Here is a 21,336-nt window from a genome sequence, read left to right as displayed (position 1 = left end):
GTAGGCCTATGTGTGTGTGTGTGTCTTTGTCAGTAAACACGATAACTTGAGTACCGTTACAGCTAGGATGACGAAATTTTATATATAAGTATTACATCAAAATCGTAGGTCTGAGTCAGCTTTTGAGCGATCTCTGATAACCGGAAATGGAACTTTTTCTGCTTTTAATTTTTCAAAAGCCTATAATTTCAGTACTTTTTCAGATAGATAAATGAAATTTCACATGTAAGTAGAAGATCTAATACTTTGCCTTCTTTCAAATTTTGAGTAATTTCCGTTGATTGGAAGTAGTATTTTTTGCTATTTCCGATTTCTCAAAACACGCATGTGAATTTATAAAGTACTAATAATATTTCGCCCTATTATACACATTTGGTTTTGCGTTCACTAGGTGTGCAATTCTTTTTTCGACGAGATTTTATTCTATTTTTAAAAGTTTAAGTAATTGAAAATTGATTAAAAATCTTGTATATTTTCCGAGTTGCCATCCCCTGTTGTATTATATAAGAATATTCGAGAAAGTTTAGGGGAGATCACTCCCGATTTATTTAATTAGCTACTGATTTTTGTGTTTTTTAAAGGCCATTATTAACATAATGATAAGGTATGGGTTAAATCACTGTATTACTCACAGCAAAAGAATATTTACAGAATTTTACCTTTTTTAAAAGCTATGATCTGGCGGCATGATATAATGGTACCTCATTACGTGTTTTCCCAAACGTACTTAACATCAGTTTCGGGGTGAGTTGGTTCAACTTTATTCACCACTGTCCGGTCACTTTAGGTCAATTATCCTACCCAGCGTATACCTAGTTGTGACGTAAATGTCGCTCCACACAATGGTGGTGAGGTGGGGGGGGGGGGGAATAACCAACACAGAGTGAACATAGCGTAAGTTTTTAGATGAATGTTCTAAACATACAAATACAATTATACATACATACTGATTTAGAAAAAGTTTTAAATAACTGACAGTGGTATTATGACCGTAAAATATTTTTACAATAACCTTTTCCTTCCGATGAGCTTTTCTCATTGACAAGGTTTGATGGCCATCAGTTGCAAGCTAAAAAACAAAAGCAAAAACTGACAATGGGAATGTTGTCACATGAAACAAATCGAAAAATCGTCGCCTGTTAAGTTTCATTTCTGTTTAAATTTTAGTTTTATCTTACAGATAAAGTGTTCAATTCTCGATAGATTTTTCGTGTACAGATAAACGAAGATTTTGTTTTGACCAATTACTATTATAAATTATATATCTTAAACAAGTATACATTTTTTATATCATAATCTTGTCCCGTTTGTGCCCAAGATATATATTTTCACAAAATATTTGAATATTTTAGACATTTAATTTGAAACTTAATATATGTATTTTCACAAAATATTTGCATATAGACATATAGTTTGAAACTTAATATATGTATTTTCACAAATTATGTGCATATAGACATTTAATTTGAAACTTAATATATGTATTTTTACAAAATATGTGCATATAGACATTTAATTTGAAACTTAAAATATGTATTTTCACAAAATCTTTGCATATAGACATATAATTTGAAACTTAATATATGTATTTTCACAAAATATGTGCATATAGACATTTAATTTTAAACTTAATATATGTATTTTTACAAAATATGTGCATATAGACATTTAGTTTCAAACTTAATATATGTATTTTCACAAAATATTTGCATATAGACATTTAATTTGAAACTTAATATATGTATTTTCACCAAATCTTTGCATATAGACATTTAATTTGAAACTTAATATATGTATTTTTACAAAATATGTGCATATAGACATTTAATTTGAAACTTAATACATGTATTTTCACAAAATCTTTGCATATAGACATTTAATTTGAAACTTAATATATATATTTTCACAAAATCTTTGCATATAGACATTTAGTTTGAAACTTAATACATATATTTTCACAAAATATGTGCATATAGACATTTAATTTGAAAATTATCTAATGTATTTCTAAACCCTGATATCGCCTGGTATTTACTACTTAACAGACACACAAATCAAGGTCCTTTACAGGTACGGTTTGCACAGAGGCCAGTGCAGGGCCTGGTCGAGACGGCTAGTTTACATAATATGTTAGGAAAAGTTGTCAGACGCTGGTTAGGATTAGGGTTAATGTTAGCGTTAATGTTAGGGTTAAGGTTATGATTAAGATTAGGGTTGGGGTTGGGGTTAGGGTTAGCGTTAGCGTTAGGGTTAGGGTTAATGTTAGGGTTAGGTTTAGGGTTAGGGTTAGGGTTAGGGTTAGGATTAGGATTAGGATTAGGATTAGGGTTAGGGTTAGGGTTAGGGTTAGGATTAGGGTTAGGGTTAGGGTTAGGGTTAGGGTTAGGGTTAATGTTAGGGTTAGGGTTAGGGTTGGGGTTGGGGTTGGGGTTGGGGTTGGGGTTAGGGTTAGGGTTGGGGTTGGGGTTAGGATTAGGGTTGGGGTTAGGTTTAGGGTTAGGGTTGGGGTTAGGGTTAGGGTTAGGGTTAGGGTTGGGGTTAGGGTTAGGGTTAGGGTACTTGCCGTATAATTCGCGTACAATGGCGGTGAATAGCACTTAATATACACATTTTTAATTAATTCATAAACAAATTAGTTATGTATCTAATTAAGTCGAATTATATGTCAGATTGTCCCCGCAGTTTTGATGGATGATGGACAACAGACAAAAGCTCGACAGACAGACGGACAACAGACAAAAGCACGACAGACAGACGGAGGAAGCGAAATAAACCTTGTAAAAAAAAATATTTTATTTTAAAAAAACGTGTCGCTTCTGGGGAAAAGCGTTAATGGATTAAGGCTGCCAAGGAAACTTACTTCTATAAACATAGTAAATGACGTGAATTAAAAACTTACTTCCATAAACATAGTAAATGACGTGAATTAAAAAATTAATTTTATAAACATAGTAAATGACGTGAATTAAAAACTTACTTCTATAAACATAGTAAATGACGTGAATTAAAAACTTACTTCTATAAACATAGTAAATGACGTGAATTAAAAACTTACTTCTATAAACATAGTAAATGACGTGAATTAAAAACTTACTTCTATAAACATAGTAAATGACGTGAATTAAAAACTTACTTCTATAAACATAGTAAATGACGTGAATTAAAAACTTACTTCTATAAACATAGTAAATGACGTGAATTAAAAACTTACTTCTATAAACATAGTAAATGACGTGAATTAAAAACTTACTTCTATAAACATAGTAAATGACGTGAATTAAAAACTTACTTCTGTAAACATAGTATATGACGTGAATTAAAAACTTACTTCTATAAACATAGTAAATGACGTGAATTCAAAGAATTGAAAACTCTGAGCTGGTGCATTGACCCACGGGAAAAACAAAAAAAGATGACCGCTTGATGTGACCTTAGTGTAAGGGAAGTAACTTTCTAAATTTAAAACTTTTCAACGTATTTTATATTCAGTTGAAACGAAAAAGAAATGCATTCTATTTTGTAATCATTTGAGTTACTGGGTACATTTTAAAATATTTAAGCTTTTGAAATAATTCTATGAAATAATTAATATAATAATTAATGTAATAATTAACCTGTTCCTCCTTTTTACGTTAAAGGGTAATATTTCACACACACACACACATGTGTGTGTGTGTGTGTGTGTGTGTTTGTGTGTTTGTTTCTGTGTGTCTGTGTGTGTAATGTCTTAAACATGAGTTGGCTTGAATATTTCTCTAAATTCCAGCTTGTCTTTTCGAACCCTACCTTGTGTTTGTCTGTGTTTTATATCCAAGCTAAAAATAAAACCGGACCCTGTTGTCGTAGGATCTCGCGTGTCAAGAGGATGACAAACAATAAAACATAATGGACTCGCCCAAAAGACTTGACGCCAGGTAGTTTAGTCCACCTGCCCACTAGCAACACGATCGTAAGGCGGAGTACAATTTTTTAAAATATATATTTTCTTTAGGCAGCTCAAGACCCGTGTACTCGGCATGCTACAACACAAGTTTTGGGTTTTCGTCTCCACATCTCTGCTGGGTAAGTTCAACCAACATTCACGCTCAACACAGTTATTTAATTGATTTCAGTAGCATCACATATTTACTAAACTAACAAATAGTGTTTAAAAACATACTAATATTATATAAAACCCATGTGTGTAGAGGCATAGCGAGGGGGGGGGGGGAGGCGGGGGTTAGGACCGCACCGGGTGACACCATTTAGTGAGGTGACACCAAAGCAAAAAAGTAGCAAATTATATATTGAAAAATGATAGTTCTACTTAATTTAATGATTAATTAGAGTGAGTTAAGTAGTCTTTTAAGTGCTAATTTGAGAAATCCCGACAAAGGTTGGCTGTAGAGGGGGGGGGGGGGATGAGACCTGCTAATGATAGAGTATCGGTGCGCGGACCTTTGACCACAGGTGCTTTGACCATAGGGGGTTTGATCATAGGGGGTTTGACCATAGGGGGTTTGACCACAGCGGGCCTTTGACCATAGCGGTGCTTTGACCATAGGGGGTTTGATCATAGGGGGTTTGATCATAGGGGGTTTGACCACAGCGGGCCTTTGACCATAGCGGTGCTTTGACCATAGGTGGTTTGATCATAGGGGGTTTGACCATAGGGGGTTTGACCACATGTGTTTTCTTAGCAGAGGGTCATTGATCACGGGTGGTCTATCAACGGGTGTTTGATCACAAGCGCTGTGTCCGGCTTCGATCATAGGTGTGATACAATTAACACGATTTTATACATGTTTCCTGAGAGTACGTTAATAGAAATTAACATGTATTAAAAAAAAGCCAAGAACTATATTTTAGTCTCCACATAAAGGCTGGTGCTAGGCCTCATAGATTTATAATAAGATCTTGTGCAACTAATGAAGCTTTGCACTTACAAGTGCGATTCTTCGTACACCGCCAAACGCGTGACCCGTCCTGGCGTTCTCTGTGTAACCAAAACTCGTGGCCACGATACAACAAAGTTCTTTTACCTTTTTTCGACGTGCTATACTCTCCAAGATTCTCCATGGTTTTGACATAGAGTAGTTTAGATGACTTGTATTTATACATGATGATTTAACATATTATTACATCATGTCGAAATTTTAAATATAATTTAGCAACTTTTAAAATAAATCCTTACCATATATGGACAGCATTGGACAAACCACCTGAGATCAAAGACCTTATGATCAAAGCCGGACGCAGCGCTTGTGATCAAACACCCGTTGATAGACCACCTGTGATCAAACACCCGTTGATAGACCACCTGTGATCAAACACCCGTTGATAGACCACCTGTGATCAAAGACCCTGTCCTGAGAAAACACCTGTGGTCAAACCCCCTATGGTCAAACCCCCTATGATCAAACCCCCTATGGTCAAAGCACCGCTATGGTCAAAGCCCCGCTGTGGTCAAACCCCCTATGGTCAAACCCCCTATGGTCAAAGCACCTGTGGTCAAAGGTCCTAGGATAAAAGGATAAAAATCGTTATCTCAACTTTGCAAAATATACCTGATGAAAATAGATATAGAAATAGACATAGACACAGCCACAGACACAGACACAGACACAGCCACAGACACAGACACAGACACAGACACAGACACAGACACAGACACAGACACAGACACAGACACAGACACAGCTACAGCCACAGACACAGCCACAGCCACAGCCACAGCCACAGACGCAGACGCAGACGCAGACGCAGATGCAGATGCAGATGCAGATGCAGATGCAGATACAGATACAGATACAGATACAGATACAGATACAGATACAGATACAGATACAGATACAGATACAGATACAGATACAGATACAGATACAGATACAGATACAGATACATTTGTCAGTTGCTCTTCTTTTGTGTACCTCTACTTCTCCTTTGGCATTCCCTGTTCTCCTTGATCGTAAACAATGAAAATCGTTTGTTTTTTTTGTAATTTAAAATTATGTAATATAAATTATAATGCAATCATCATCAGTATTTAAATAGAATATTAGTTTAATTTATTTCACTATTTGTACGCAGAAAGTATTGTTATCGTGCAAAATAAATAACACCATTTGTATACAGAGTATACTAATCTAATGTGTTGCTAATCTAATGTGTTGCTATCCTAATATGTTGCTAACCTAATGTGTTGCTAACCTAATGTGTTGCTAATCTAATGTGTTGCTAACCTAATGTGTTGCTAATCTAATGTGTTGCTAATCTAATGTGTTGCTAATCTAATGTGTTGCTAACCTAATGTGTTGCTAATCTAATGTGTTGCTAATCTAATGTGTTACCAACATAACGTGTAGAAATTTAGGCATATCAGAAATCTCCTAATGATCCCATTTTGTAAATGTCTTACTCGTATAATTTCTTTCTTTCAAGATTTTCTGTTTTTCGTGCACTCTGTTAATGTGTCCCTCCATTTATTTTTCTGACCTCTGACCCTTCACATTCCTCCTCCGCCACCTCTGACAGAATTTAGACAAGACAAATATGGCGCAGTTGTCTCCTGTAGGCAAAATTTAGGGGGGGGGGGGGGGGGGAACATAAATTTGCCCCAGTTGTCAAGTGAATAATTCATAGACTACAATCTCATGTCAGATAGGCAAGCGGAAAAAAAGTCTTATCCTGCTTAAACCAAACATTTCGGAGTCAGTCACGTCACATATTTAGTCTTCGTCGCGTCACATATTTAGTCTTCGTCGCGTCACAAATTTAGTCTTCGTCGCGTCACAAATTTAGTCTTCGTTGCGTCACAAATTTAGTCTTCGTCGCGTCACAAATTAGTCTTCGTCGCGTCACAAATTTAGTCTTCGTTGCGTCACAAATTTAGTCTTCGTCGCGTCACAAATTCAGTCTTCGTCGCGTCACAAATTTAGTCTTCGTTGCGTCACAAATTTAGTCTTCGTCGCGTCACAAATTTAGTCTTCGTCGCGTCACAAATTTAGTCTTCGTCGCGTCACAAATTTAGTCTTCGTCGCGTCACAAATTTAGTCTTCGTCGCGTCATAAATTTAGTCTTCGTCGCGTCACAAATTCAGTCTTCGTCGCGTCACAAATTTAGTCTTCTTCACAAATTTAGTTTTCGTCGCGTGAGAAATCTTGTCTGACGATAAGCAGACTTCTGTTTTAAAGTAGAGAACGTCCTCAGAACGTCCACAGAACGTCCTCAGAACGTCCACAGGACGTCCACAGAACGTCCACAGAACGTCCACAGAACGTCCACAGAACGTCCACAGAACGTCCACAGAACGTCCACAGAACGTCCACAGGACGTCCACAGAACGTCCACAGAAAGTCCACAGAACGTCCAAAGAACGTCCACAGAACGTCCAAAGAACGTCCACAGAACGTCCACAGAGCGTCCACAGGACGTCCACAGAACGTCCACTGAACGTCCACAGAACGTCCACAGCACGTCCACAGGACGTCCACAGAACGTCCACAGGACGTCCACAGGACGTCCACAGAACGTCCACATTAGAGAACGTCCACAGAACGTCCACAGAACGTCCACATTAGAGAACGTCCACAGAACGTCCACATTAGAGAACGTCCACAGAACGTCCACATTAGAGAACGTCCACAGAACGTCCACAGAACGTCCACAGGACGTCCACAGAACGTCCACAGAACGTCCACATTAGAGAACGTTCACAGAACGTCCACAGGACGTCCACAGAACGTCCACATTAGAGAACGTTCACAGAACGTCCACAGGACGTCCACAGAACGTCCACAGAACGTCCACAGAACGTCCACAGAACGTCCACAGAACGTCCAGAGAACGTCCACAGAACGTCCACAGAACGTCCACAGCACGTCCACAGAACGTCCACAGAACGTCCACATTAGAGAACGTCCACAGAACGTCCACATGACGTCCACAGAACGTCGACAGAACGTCCACATTAGAGAACGTCCACATTAGAGAACGTCTACAGAACGTCCACAGAACGTCCACAGCACGTCCACAGGACGTCCACAGAACGTCCACAGAACGTCCACATTAGAGAACGTCCTCAGAACGTCCACAGAACGTCCACAGAACGTCCACAGAACGTCCACAGAACGTCCAAAGAACGTCCACATTAGAGAACGTCCATAGAACGTCCACAGAACGTCCACAGAACGTCCACAGAACGTACACAGAACGTCCACAGCACGTCCACAGAACGTCAACAGAACGTCCACAGAACGTCCACAGAACGTCCACAGAACGTCCACAGAACGTCCACAGAACGTCCACATTATAGAACGTCAACAGCACGTCCACAGGACGTCCAAAGAACGTCCACAGAACGTCCACAGAACGTCCACAGAACGTCCACAGAACGTCCACAGAACGTCCACAGAACGTCCACATTAGAGAACGTCCACAGAACGTCCACAGAACGTCCAAAGAACGTCCACAGAACGTCCACAGAACGTCCACAGAACGTCAACATTAGAGAACGTCCACAAAACGTCCACAGCACGTCCATAGAACGTCCACAGAACGTCAACGTTAGACAACGTCCACAGAACGTCCACAGCACGTCCACAGAACGTCCACAGAACGTCCACAGAACGTCAACATTAGAGAACGTCCACAGAACGTCCACAGCACGTCTACAGAACGTCCATAGAACGTCCACAGAACGTCAACATTAGAGAACGTCCACAGAACGTCCACAGAACGTCCACAGAACGTTCACAGAACGTCCACAGAACATCCACAATAGAGAACGTCCACAGAAAGTCCACAGAACGTCCACAGAACGTCCACAGAACGTCCACAGAACGTCCACAGAACGTCCATAGAACGTCCACAGAACGTCCACAGAACGTCCACAGAACATCCACAGCACGTCCACAGAACGTCCACAGAACGTCCACAGAACGTCCACATTAGAGAACGTCCACAGAACGTCCACAGCACGTCCACAGAACGTCCACAGAACGTCCACATTAGAGAACGTCCACAGAACGTCCACATGACGTCCACAGAACGTCCCACAGAACGTCCACAGAACGTCCACAGAACGTCCACAGAACGTCCACAGCACGTCCACAGAACGTCCACAGAACGTCCACAGAACGTCCACAGAACGTCCACAGAACGTCCACAGAACGTCCACAGAACGTCCACATTATAGAACGTCCACAGCACGTCCACAGGACGTCCAAAGAACGTCCACAGAACGTCCACAGAACGTCCACAGAACGTCCACAGAACGTCCACAGAACGTCCGCAGAACGTCCACATTAGAGAACGTCCACATTAGAGAACGTCCACAGAACGTCCACAGAACGTCCAAAGAACGTCCACAGAACGTCCACAGAACGTCAACATTAGAGAACGTCCACAAAACGTCCACAGCACGTCCATAGAACGTCCACAGAACGTCAACGTTAGACAGCGTCCACAGAACGTCCACAGAACGTCAACATTAGAGAACGTCCACAGAATGTCCACAGCACGTCTAAAGAACGTCCATAGAACGTCCACAGAACGTCAACATTAGAGAACGTCCACAGAACGTCCACAGAACGTCCACAGAACGTCCACAGAACGTCCACAGAACATCCACAATAGAGAACGTCCACAGAAAGTCCACAGAACGTCCACAGAACGTCCACAGAACGTCCACAGAACGTCCACAGAACGTCCACAGAACGTCCATAGAACGTCCACAGAACGTCCACAGAACATCCACAGAACATCCACAGCACGTCCACAGAACGTCCACAGAACGTCCACAGAACGTCCACATTAGAGAACGTCCACAGCACGTCCACAGAACGTCCACAGAACGTCCACATTAGAGAACGTCCACAGAACGTCCACATGACGTCCACAGAACGTCCACAGAACGTCCACAGAACGTCCACAGAACTTCCACAGAACGTCCACAGAACGTCCACAGAACGTCCACAGAACGTCGACAGAACGTCGACAGAACGTCGACATTAGAGAACGTCCACAGAACGTCCACAGAACGTCCACAGGACGTCCACAGAACGTCCACAGAACGTCCACAGGACGTCTACAGAACGTCCACAGAACGTCCACAGAACGTCCACAGAACGTCCACAGAACGTCCATAGGACGTCCACAGAACGTGCACAGAACGTCCACATTAGAGAACGTCCACAGAACGTCCACAGAACGTCCACAGGACGTCCACAGAACGTCCACAGAACGTCCACAGGACGTCTACAGAACGTCCACAGAACGTCCACAGAACGTCCACAGAACGTCCACAGAACGTCCACAGCACGTCCACAGCACGTCCACAGGACGTCCACAGAACGTCCACATTAGAGAACGTCCATAGGACGTCCACAGAACGTGCACAGAACGTCCACATTAGAGAACGTCCACAGAACGTCCACAGAACGTCCACAGGACGTCCACAGAATGTCCACAGAACGTCCACAGAACGTCCACAGGACGTCTACAGAACGTCCACAGAACGTCCACAGAACGTCCACAGAACGTCCACAGAACGTCCACAGGACGTCCACAGAACGTACACAGCACGTCCACAGCACGTCCACAGGACGTCCACAGAACGTCCACAGAACATCCACATTAGAGAACGTCCACAGAACATCCACATTAGAGAACGCCCGCTGACAGCAATTCGCTATTTGATGTACGCAACTAATATTGACATAATATGTTACGTCATTTGTGTCGATATGTCTATAAATAGCTTTTAACACACCTAGACATGCTAATAAAATCCACAATCTGAATCACAGCAATATAAAGCCCACTATCACGGTGACGGCAATCGGAAATGTAAACCCAATATCTTATTTAACAAACAGCCTCTTTACCAAAAATATTCAAATAACTATTTAGTTGCCAGTTTATAATCTATAATATAAGCAGGCTGTGTCTGTCCTTCCTTCCTTCCGTCCGTCCGTCCGTCATCGCTATAGATTTTGGGACTATAAAAGTAAACTACGCACCATGCTGTGCTTTTCAGTGCACCGCAGTGTCTTATTATAAGTATTAGAGTAGGGTTTGTTTATATAGCGGCATAGAGCTATTTTATAATTTCCACTGTTTGTACAATTTTGCATAACGTAAAGAGAATATTAAATACACGCACATTGCTAAAACATATTAAAAGGATCAATGTCAAATATAGTTTTCGTTAATATTCCTAGAAAAAGTGGATACATTTTAATAACGTAATAACCGTATGGTAGAAAAATCAAATTAATTTAACTCTTTTTTCTAATTTTGACAAAGGAGGTAATTTGAAAATACATTAAACTCACGCTAATAAAAAATGTGAATGCAAATATACGTTCGTCATAGAAGGAATTAGTGTTTCAATAATATAATTAGCAAAATGTGAATGCAAATTATGTGGATGTGTAAGAGGAAATTATTGTTAGAAAATTATAATTAGCATGGATTGATAAAAGGCAAACTTTTATTTATTTTATTCACTAAATGTAGGCCCTACTGTTTATTACTTATAATTTTTAATCAACTATTCAGCACTATTATAGACGCGTCATCACGTTCATTAGGTGCGCAATGGTTTTAGTTATGAAACTTTATTGTACATTTTTACTTTCTCGTATATACGAAGTATAGAGAAAGTCTTGTAATCGTGCAAAAAAAAAATCGAGATTTTTGCAAATCTCGACGTTTTACATCTCACTGATACGGAAAAACATAATGTTGCAACCTTGTCCGTATGTCTGTGTGTCTGTGTGTGTGTGTGTGTGTGTGTGTGTGTGTCCGTGTGTAAACACGATAACTTGAGTACCGTTACAGCTAGGTTGATGAAATTTCATATACAAGTATTTTATCAAAATCGTAGATCCGTATCAACTTTTGAGCGATTTCGGATAACCGGAAGTGGTACTTTTTCTACTTTGAATTTTTCAAAAGCCTATAACTTGAGTACTATTTCAGATAGATAAATGAAATTTGATATGTAAGTAAAAGATCTAATTCTCTACCTTCTGTCAAATTTTGAGAATTTTTCGTTGACCGGAAGTACTTATTTACGCTACTTCCGATTTCTCAAAAAACTAATGTAAATTTTAAAAGTACTAATAATATTGCGCACTATTATGCGCTTTTTTATTCGCGTTCACTTGGTGTGCAATTAATTTTTCTACGAGATTTTATTCTATTTTTAAAACTTTAAGTATTTAAAATGGATTAAAAATCATGTCTAGAAGTCTATAGCCCGAGTTCCCATCCCCTGTTATTTTATATAAGAATATTCGAGAAAGTTTAGGGGAGATCACTCCCGGTTTATTAAAATTTAAAGAACTGGAAAAAAATGCGTGAATGGATAAAGTGAAATATTCTAGGTAAAACAAGGATATTTTAAATACTGCCTATTATTTATACTGTTTACTAATTATTATTCTATCTTTCGGTTTGCGGACAAGCTAGGGGTTTTATAGGAGAGGCGTACCGAGGGGGGGGGGGTTGTGTCCGCGGATGCCGACCTTAGGGGGCACCAAAGTTGGTTGGAAAAAAATATGCGAGGGGGGGGGTGGAAATCGAAAGTTTTAGGGCGGGGGGGGGGGGGGACAGGGGTGCAAATCGAAAGTTTGAGGGGGATGCAAATCACCGGAAAGGGCGCGAATAGGCGCTACGGGCTAGACTGTGAGCAATATGCCTTTATGATTGCATTTAAATTGTATTTATGTTATGAGTGTTGTGTTTGTTTTTTCGTTTGTGTTTTTTTTTTGCGTTCGTTTGTGTTGTGTTTAGTTTTGTCCTGTTCCCAAGTTGGTACATTTAAAAAAGATTTACCGTGGCGGAGCACGGGATGCAGCTAGTATTATTATATCCTAATAGACTTGACTTCCTTGATGATCTGAAAACGAGCAATTCTTCTATTTGTGACAGGTTTGTTGGTGGGGCCCTCGCATGCAGCAGTGATACGTTCAAGACGGGATGGGACACAAAGCCTTCATCTGTCGCTCTCAGATCTCCATAGCGACATTTACACAGGAAGCAACAAGGAAGATGGCGACGGGAATCATGGGAACATGGTGTGTCTGTTGTCACGTGGTCTTAACAGCTCAGTTGTGCCCTAGGGGGGGGGGGGGTCGAAGTTCGGGGATGTGTGTAGGAGGAGGGTCTGCCACTACAGCTTTTTGTGTTATAAACAACGAGCCGACCCGCGGCGTATCATACGCCGCTATTTAGTTGTTTTATTTTCTACTTTTCAGTAATTCATAATTTGTGAATTCGACAGTACCAATGCTGCCACTGAAAATATTTGCTTTAAAACACTACCCACCCCTTTCCCTCAACCCCTACCCTATACTCCCCCGCCCCCCCCCCCCTTTTAAAGCAGCCTCCTCTTAGTTACCTCCTCTAAGTTTAAAATCGTTTCAAACTAAATTATCTGCCCCTAATAGCCGTCACTAAACCCGGCTCTACGATTTGTAAACATTTAGCGTGAACCACAGCTCACCAGACCATGGGGGGGGGGTGGTAGTGACAGAAAGGAAGAGAGGGGACTGCAAGGCGCAGCTTGCAGCTTGTTTTCTAACGGCTCCCAGAAGAGAATTATATATACGAGCCGGCCCGCGGCATAACATACGCCGCTATTTAGTTCTTGTTTTTTCTACTTTTCAGTAATTCATAATTTGTGAATTCGACAGTACCAACGCTGACACTGAAAATATTTCTTTAAAACACTATAAGTAGCTCGTTAAAGACCATACCCCCCCCCCCTTCCTTCCCCCCCCCCCCCCCCCCCAACGTTTAAAATCGTTTCAAACTAAATTATCTGCCCCAAATGCCGTCACTAAACCCGACTCCACGATGGTAAACATAGCGTGAACCACAGCTCACTAAGACCATGTAGGGGTGAGATGGTAGGGATCGCGTTTACAGCTTGTTTTCTAGCGTCTTCCAGAAGAGAATTATATATATAGATAGATAGAGTAGCCGTGTTATTCATTAAGGTTCAAGTTTCAATAATACTTTATATAGCAATTTATGGAGAAATCTGATCGCATATTGCAATAGGACTAGTCGATCTAGACAGACAGACTGACGACAGACTGACGACAGACTGACGACAGAGGAAGCAAGTTAAATAAAAGCTTGTAAAAAAAATCATAAAAAACGTTCTAATAACAAGCTTTTATGTAATAATGCACTAAAAAGGCGAAAATAAATTATACACTAATATTTAAATAACTATAAAGAAAAGCGTGGGTCACTTTAGTATCTATTGGATACCTTTATTAATATTTAGGAAGAGACCCACGCTTTTTCTTAATAGTTATTTAAATAGTAGTCTATAATTTATTTTCTACTTTTTAGTGCATTATTACAATAAAGCTTGTTATTAAAACGATTTTTATGAAACTTTTTTTTAAGTAATTTACATGTTTTATTTACAACTAGACTTACTCGGTCATGCCTTGGATAACTGTGGGTTTTGGGGGTCATCCATAAATGACATCACGTCTGTCATTTATCATCACACAAAAACCAGAACCCACATTCAAAAAGACGTCTTTTATCTTTTAAAAACACCGATTTCGGCTGAGCATAGCTCTGACCACATTATCCCTTCATATACTGACGTCACAGGTGATCTACTCAACTCTACTTCACCTGCCCAGTGTCCCGCCAAGTCTCAGACAACTTGTTTTTATCGTTTAAGGGGATAGGCTCCCGAAAAAAACGGGGAAAAAAACTTTTTAATTAAAAAGCCTTTTACATTTATTTGTGTATGTATAAGTTAGGGTACTTAAGGAAAAATATTTGGATGTACCAGGGACTCTTCTGAAAATATGGTTGCCATGGAAACGACGGCCATCTTGGAAAAAACTACCGATGTGGAGTTCTAAAATTTCCTAAAGTAACATATAAACCGCCCATATAATCATTGATCTTTATTGTACTAACACCAATAGAGCCAACTGGCTAATTTTTGTTATCGAAAAACAGCTAGACATATTTTTTTCAAATTTTCAAAAAAAAATTTGGTGAAATTCCATTGAATTTAGCATTATTTTTATTGGAATTTCGTCACACCAAATTTTGAAAATTAAAAAAAAAAAATTTCTAGAGTGATTTCTGTTACAAAAACTAGCCAGCTGACTCTATTAGCGTTTGTACAAGAAGGATCAATGGTTATATAGCCGATATTTATGTTAGTTTATGAAATTTTAGAACTCCAAAAAAGGATGTTTTTTTCAAGATGGCCGCCGTTGCCATGGCAACCAAATTTTCAAAAGAGTCCCTGATGCATGGAAATATTTCCCTACAAGTACCCTAACTTAGATATACACAAATGAATCAATAAAAGCTTTTAATTAAGAAGTTGGTTTTTTCTGGAGCCTACCCCCTTAAGAAAACGATTCCGGCCTAGCATGTCTCTGACCACACTATCCCTTCATATGCTGAGGACAAAGAAACAGATGAACGCTACTTCACCTGCCCTGTATCCCGCCAAGTTCAGATAGGCAACTTTATCATTCACATCTAAAAAACAACAAATTGAATTTTTTTTTTTAACATTGACGTGATGTGTCTAGAACCTGTGCCGCCCGCATGAAAGCCTATTACACTAACAACTTAGCTATGTAGACTCTTGACCACACTGATGTTTTTTTTTGTGCTATATAATAATACGTAAAGTCTCCTTATGTAACTTGATTTACGCGCATAGGCCCTATCTAAATCTAGATCTAAGTCTAGTAAATTTCAAATTAAATTTTATCTTAAATTAGCCAATCCCATAGTTAAACAAAAATTATATAAAATAATAAAGGTCTGAAATAGTTTAGTATATAGAAACTCATTATTATCTAAATCTAGATAGAATTATCTATATTATCTACGACTGGCTTGCTCAAGTCTTAAGTCTAGTTTTTGCGTAGCTCTTGCTATATCTAGATTAGACCTATTCTAGATCTAGATAGATAAATCACAATCTGTAATATGTAATATGTGTAGAGCTGTAAAATAGTATGTAGGCAGAGAACAATTTTTGTTTTCAGACAGACTGTTATTCACAAATTTATTTAAAGACGTTAATTAATTTATTGATTTATTCATTTGTAGATTAACCACATTAATTTTAAAAGTTTCAAACAATGGCTTTATTTTGACGGAATAGTGACGTCACATGATTTGTTTACTTTTTGCATAAACAATGGCGGCTCCTATTGAAGATTGTGTTCCCATTCCAATGTTTAACGCATTCTAAAGCTAATTTTCTGTCGGCTATAACTTTAACAATACGTCCGTTTGGTGTTTTTATTACGTTTCAACACTATAATCAATATTTTAACAGTTCTTTTTATTTTATTATACAATACATTTCTCTAGATCTGCAGATCAGCTGTCGAAGGAAGAAAAAGCTATGAATCTAGTTATCTAGATCTAGATCTAGATCTAGATCTAGATCTAGGTCACTAGACTTAAGGTAAATTCTAGATCTAGACTTAATGTAAATTCTACATCTAGAATCTATTTCAGGCCTTAATTATTTTATATAAATCTTTGTTTAGTTATACAATTGGCTAATTTTAGATTAAATTTAATTTGAAATAATTCTAGATCTAGAAGTAAAATATATAAGTTATTACCTACTCTAGAGTACGAACCTAGATAGCTAAGAGGTTAGCACATGAGGATACCTTGCGGGTGGCACGGGTTCGAGACATGTCAATGTTAATATTCTTTTATTTATTTATTTGTTTTTTTGTTGTGAATGATAAAGCTGCCTTTGCCTATTGGAACTTAGCGGGATACAGGGCAGGTGAAGTAGAGTTCACCTATTTCTTTGTCCTCATTATATAACGTGGATAGTGTGGTCGGAGCAAGCTCGGCTGAAATGAGTTTTTTTACAAGCTTTTATTTAACTCACTTCCTCTGTCGACAGTCTGTCTGTCGTCAGTCTAGATAGAAACGCAGGAGTGAAAATTCGGACAGTTCTACTTGACCGATACGATTCACAGTTGGCACGTGGGTCAAGACATAAAGACAATGCAATCTGAATCTAAATTTGACTTAATTGGATGCCTAATTAATTTTTTATGAATTAATTAAAATTTGGACCGAATTAGTAGGCATGTCTAGCCAACCACACCACACGCGTCATCGCCTTTAATAGCTGCGCCTTCACGTAATGGCTGCGTTCAAAAACCATTGCGCGCCTACTGAACGTGATGTTCAGTAGGCGCGCAATGGTTTTTAGTCATGTAACTCTATTGTAAATAAAACATGTAAAGTACTGAAAAAAAAATTCATAAAAAACGTTTTAATAACAAGCTTTTATGTAATGATGCACTAAAAAGTAGAAAATAAATTATAGACTACTATTTAAATAACTATAAAGAAAAGCGTGGGTGTCTTCCTTAACATTAGTAAAGGTATCCAATAGATACTAAAGTGACCCACGCTTTTCTTTATAGTTATTTAAATAGTAGTCTATAATTTATTTTCTACTTTTTAGTGCATCATTACATAAAAGCTTGTTATTAAAACGTTTTTTATGAATTTTTTTACAAGCTTTTATTTAACTCACTTCCTCTGTCTGTCTGTCTAGACGGAAACGCAGGAGTGAAAATTCGGACAGTTCTACTTGACCGATACGATTCACAGTTGGCACGTGGGTCAAGACATGAAGACAATGCAATCTGAAACTAAATTTGACTTAATTGGATGCCTAATTAATTTTTTATGAATTAATTAAAATTTGGACCGAATTAGTAGGCATGTCTAGCCAACCACACCACACGCGTCATCACCTTCAATAGCTGCGCCATCACGTAATGGCTGCGTTCAAAAACCATTGCGCGCCTACTGAACGTGATGTTCAGTAGGCGCGCAATGGTTTTTAGTCATGTAACTCTATTGTAAATAAAACATGTAAAGTACTGAAAAAAAAATTCATAAAAAACGTTTTAATATCAAGCTTTTATGTAATGATGCACTAAAAAATAGAAAATAACTTATAGACTACTATTTAAATAACTATAAAGAAAAGCGTGGGTGTCTTCCTTAACATTAGTAAAGGCATCCAATAGATACTAAAGTGACCCACGCTTTTCTTTATAGTTATTTAAATAGTAGTCTATAATTTATTTTCTACTTTTTAGTGCATCATTACATAAAAGCTTGTTATTAAAACGTTTTTTATGAATTTTTTTTTAAAAGACAAAAACGCCTGAGATGTGACGCCTTTTTGAATGTGGGGTCTGGTTATTTTGTGATGATAAGTGACAGACGTGATGTTTTTTATGGATGACCCCCGAAACCCACAGTTATCTAACTAGATAACGGGTAGTCTAGTAAGATCTAATTGTCTGTCTTCTCTCAAATTTTGAGCAATTTCCGTTGATCATAAGTAGTAATTTACGCTATTTCCGATTTCTCAAAAAAAAAAACGCATGTGAATTAATAAAGCACTAATGGTATTCCGCACTATTATACACAGATTGTTTTGGCGTTCACTTGGTGCGCAATTCTTTTTTCTATGAGATTCTATTCTATTTTAAAAAGTTTAAGTATTTAAAAATTGATTAAAAATCATGTCTATATCCCGAGTTGCCATCCCCCTTAGTGATATATAAGAATATTCCAGAAAGTTTAGGGGAGATCACTCCCGGTTTATTTTCTATAAAAACCATCGCAAATCCCTCGCGACAGAAGTTTTATTTCTGCATGAAGAACAATTACTCAAAATATCGTTTGCATTGTTTGAGAAATAAAAATGTAGTAGGCTTTTTAGTGTTAAAAAGTGCGAAATGAGAACAGCAACAAGTCACGAAAAGTAGGTCACGAAAATACCATATCTGTGTGATTTGTAAAGCTGATTGTAAGCTTAGGGTGTTTCCTAGACGATGGAATCTATGATTATAAAATACATGAGAAATCCACCTTTACAATGGGGGGGGGGGGGGGGAAATTCAACTCATTCTAAATATTGTTATTTAGGTTAAAAATTTTTTTTTATTCTTACCGCATTGATTATTATATGTTAAGGCTCATAATTAAATAGATAATGTTTTTATTATTTATTTTATTCCTGGAGTAGTCGGAACGGAGTATTATAGGTTTTTTTGTTTTTTTTTTAATTTCTATGATCTCTCCAAATCACATTTTTTTTTAAATTTTGTTTTTCTGTGTTATTTAAACGGATGGTTATATCAGAGAATGTGGGGAAAGCTCTCTCTGGGAACGGACGCCCAGGAAAGCGTGTTGTTCGACGGTGATTCTGTGTGTATCATTCATTAAAATAGCTGTGTATCATTCATCTAAATAGCTGTGTTTCATTCATCTAAATAGCTGTGTATCATTCATCTAAATAGCTGTGTATCATTCATCTAAATAGCTGTGTATCATTCATCTAAATAGCTATGTGTATCATTCATCTAAATAGCTGTGTATCATTCATCTAAATAGCTGTGTATCATTCATCTAAATAGCTGTGTATCATTCATCTAAATAGCTGTATCATATGTCTCTCACAGCCTCTGTTGTTTTTTCCTCACAGATAGACATTCAATCTCCGGATCCTGCACCGGTTCCCGACATAAAGCCACCAGCAGCTACTGAGCCGGACCCGGTGCAGTCTCCAGACCCCCCTAAAGTCGACCCCCCTAAAGTCGACCCCCCTAAAGTCGACCCCCCTAAAGTCGACCCCCCTAAAGTCGACCCCCCAGGGCCGGATAACTCAAATAAAGAAGATGGTGATGGCGATGGTAACAATGGTGGGGTGGATACCCCGTCAGCTCCAGCTGCACAGGAGCAACAGCAGCAGGTAGAACAACAGCAACAACAGCAGCAAGAAGAACAACAGCAACAACAACAGCAGCAGCCAGAAGCTGTACCCACAGAGCCGCCACCTGCTGCACCAGAAACGACTGAACCACTACCGGTGGACACCGCCAACGAAAAGTCTCATGCAGCCGACCACGCCCACAGCCCGGACAGCTCGGAGGAGGTGCCTCTGGAGAACATGGTCGACCCTTCTTCTATCAATATTGGCGCCCCTGACGGTGTGGGGGGTGGGGCGGGTGGATCCCCCGATCCTTTTGACGTTCCTCCTGGTGATCTCGGCCATCAGACGCCAAAATACAACGACCCCTTTGATCCCTTTATTCACCCTAACAACCCCCCGCCCCCACCGCCACCCATTCACTTTCTAATGCCCATTCGCCCTCCTCCACCCCCACCCCCTATGAAAGGAAATGTTTTTCCTCCACCCCATCCGGTACAAATACTTCATCCACCCCACCCACATATCCTACCCCCGGAATTGATCGCTCCCCCACCACCTCCCCCCGTCAAATCAGATCGTACCAGCACTAATGAGAAGTCTGGATTTAAAGCTGAAGCAGATGCCTTAGCTCTAGACCGACAGAACGACCTCCTCGACCTTAAGCAAGACCAACTGAACAACACTCCAGCCAAGGACACGCCTACACCCGCTTTAGCCCCGCCCATCCCCACTCAGATGTCAATGAACGACATGAAAGGGCTGGCGGCCGACAAGGCTGCTGACGCCCTTGACCTTCATAGAGATATGGTAGCCATGGCTAAAGAGAAGGAGGCCGCGGCTAAGGAGGTCGCATCCAACTCGGGGCCGGCTGGGTTTATTTTTGCCGGCTAATGACATGATGTAATGTAACCGGTCCGGCTGGCTTTATTTTTGCCGGCTAATGACATGATGTAATGTAACCGGTCCGGCTGGCTTTATTTTTGCCGGCTAATGACATGATGTAATGTAACCGGTCCGGCTGGCTTTATTTTTGCCGGCTAATGACATGATGTAATGTAACCGGTCCGGCTGGCTTTATTTTTGCCGGCTAATAACATGATGTAATGTAACCGATTGCATTGAGTTGTGTCAAGCACGGCATGAAACACTTGAAATGTCACCTTAACTTTTCTATTCGTCTGATGAAATCATCACAGCTAACATTCCTATATTCCATGGACAATTTTTTACCTTTATAATAAAATTCTGTTAGAAATGCCTGAATTTCGTGGTTTTCTCTCAGTTTTATGTCACGATCTCGCTAATTAATGTCAGGTTCTCTCTAATTAATGTCATGTGATTGTTAACTGTCTAGTTGTCACTAATTAATGCCATTTGATTGCTAACTAATGTCTAGTTGTCGCTAATTAATGTCGTGTGATTGCTAATTAATGTCATGTGATTGCTAACTAAAGTCATGTTGTCGCTAATTAATGTCATGTGATTGCTAACTAAAGTCATGTTGTCGCTAATTAATGTCGTGTGATTGCTAATTAATGTCATGTTGTCGCTAATTTCACTTGCTG

The 21,336-nt window shown here is 39.3% G+C and overlaps 1 protein-coding gene across 1 annotated transcript; it reads left to right on the top strand.

Annotated features, from left to right (window-relative positions):
• Positions 1-3,899: 3,899 nt before the first annotated feature.
• LOC131938095 (uncharacterized) lies at positions 3,900-21,034 on the top strand. Its single transcript, XM_059295991.1, has 3 exons — positions 3,900-4,062; positions 12,919-13,064; positions 19,544-21,034. The coding sequence occupies exons 1-3, from the start codon at positions 4,017-4,019 to the stop codon at positions 20,660-20,662; spliced, it is 1,311 nt and encodes a 436-aa protein (XP_059151974.1). The 5' UTR covers positions 3,900-4,016; the 3' UTR covers positions 20,663-21,034.
• Positions 21,035-21,336: the final 302 nt, after the last annotated feature.

Source organism: Physella acuta, unplaced genomic scaffold (genome assembly GCF_028476545.2).
Source record: "Physella acuta isolate Inbredline_101_S28 unplaced genomic scaffold, ASM2847654v3 ptg000233l, whole genome shotgun sequence".
NCBI classification, from domain to species: domain Eukaryota; kingdom Metazoa; phylum Mollusca; class Gastropoda; family Physidae; genus Physella; species Physella acuta.
Note: the sequence above shows the minus strand (reverse complement) of the source record. Positions and strands in the feature narration are given on the sequence as shown.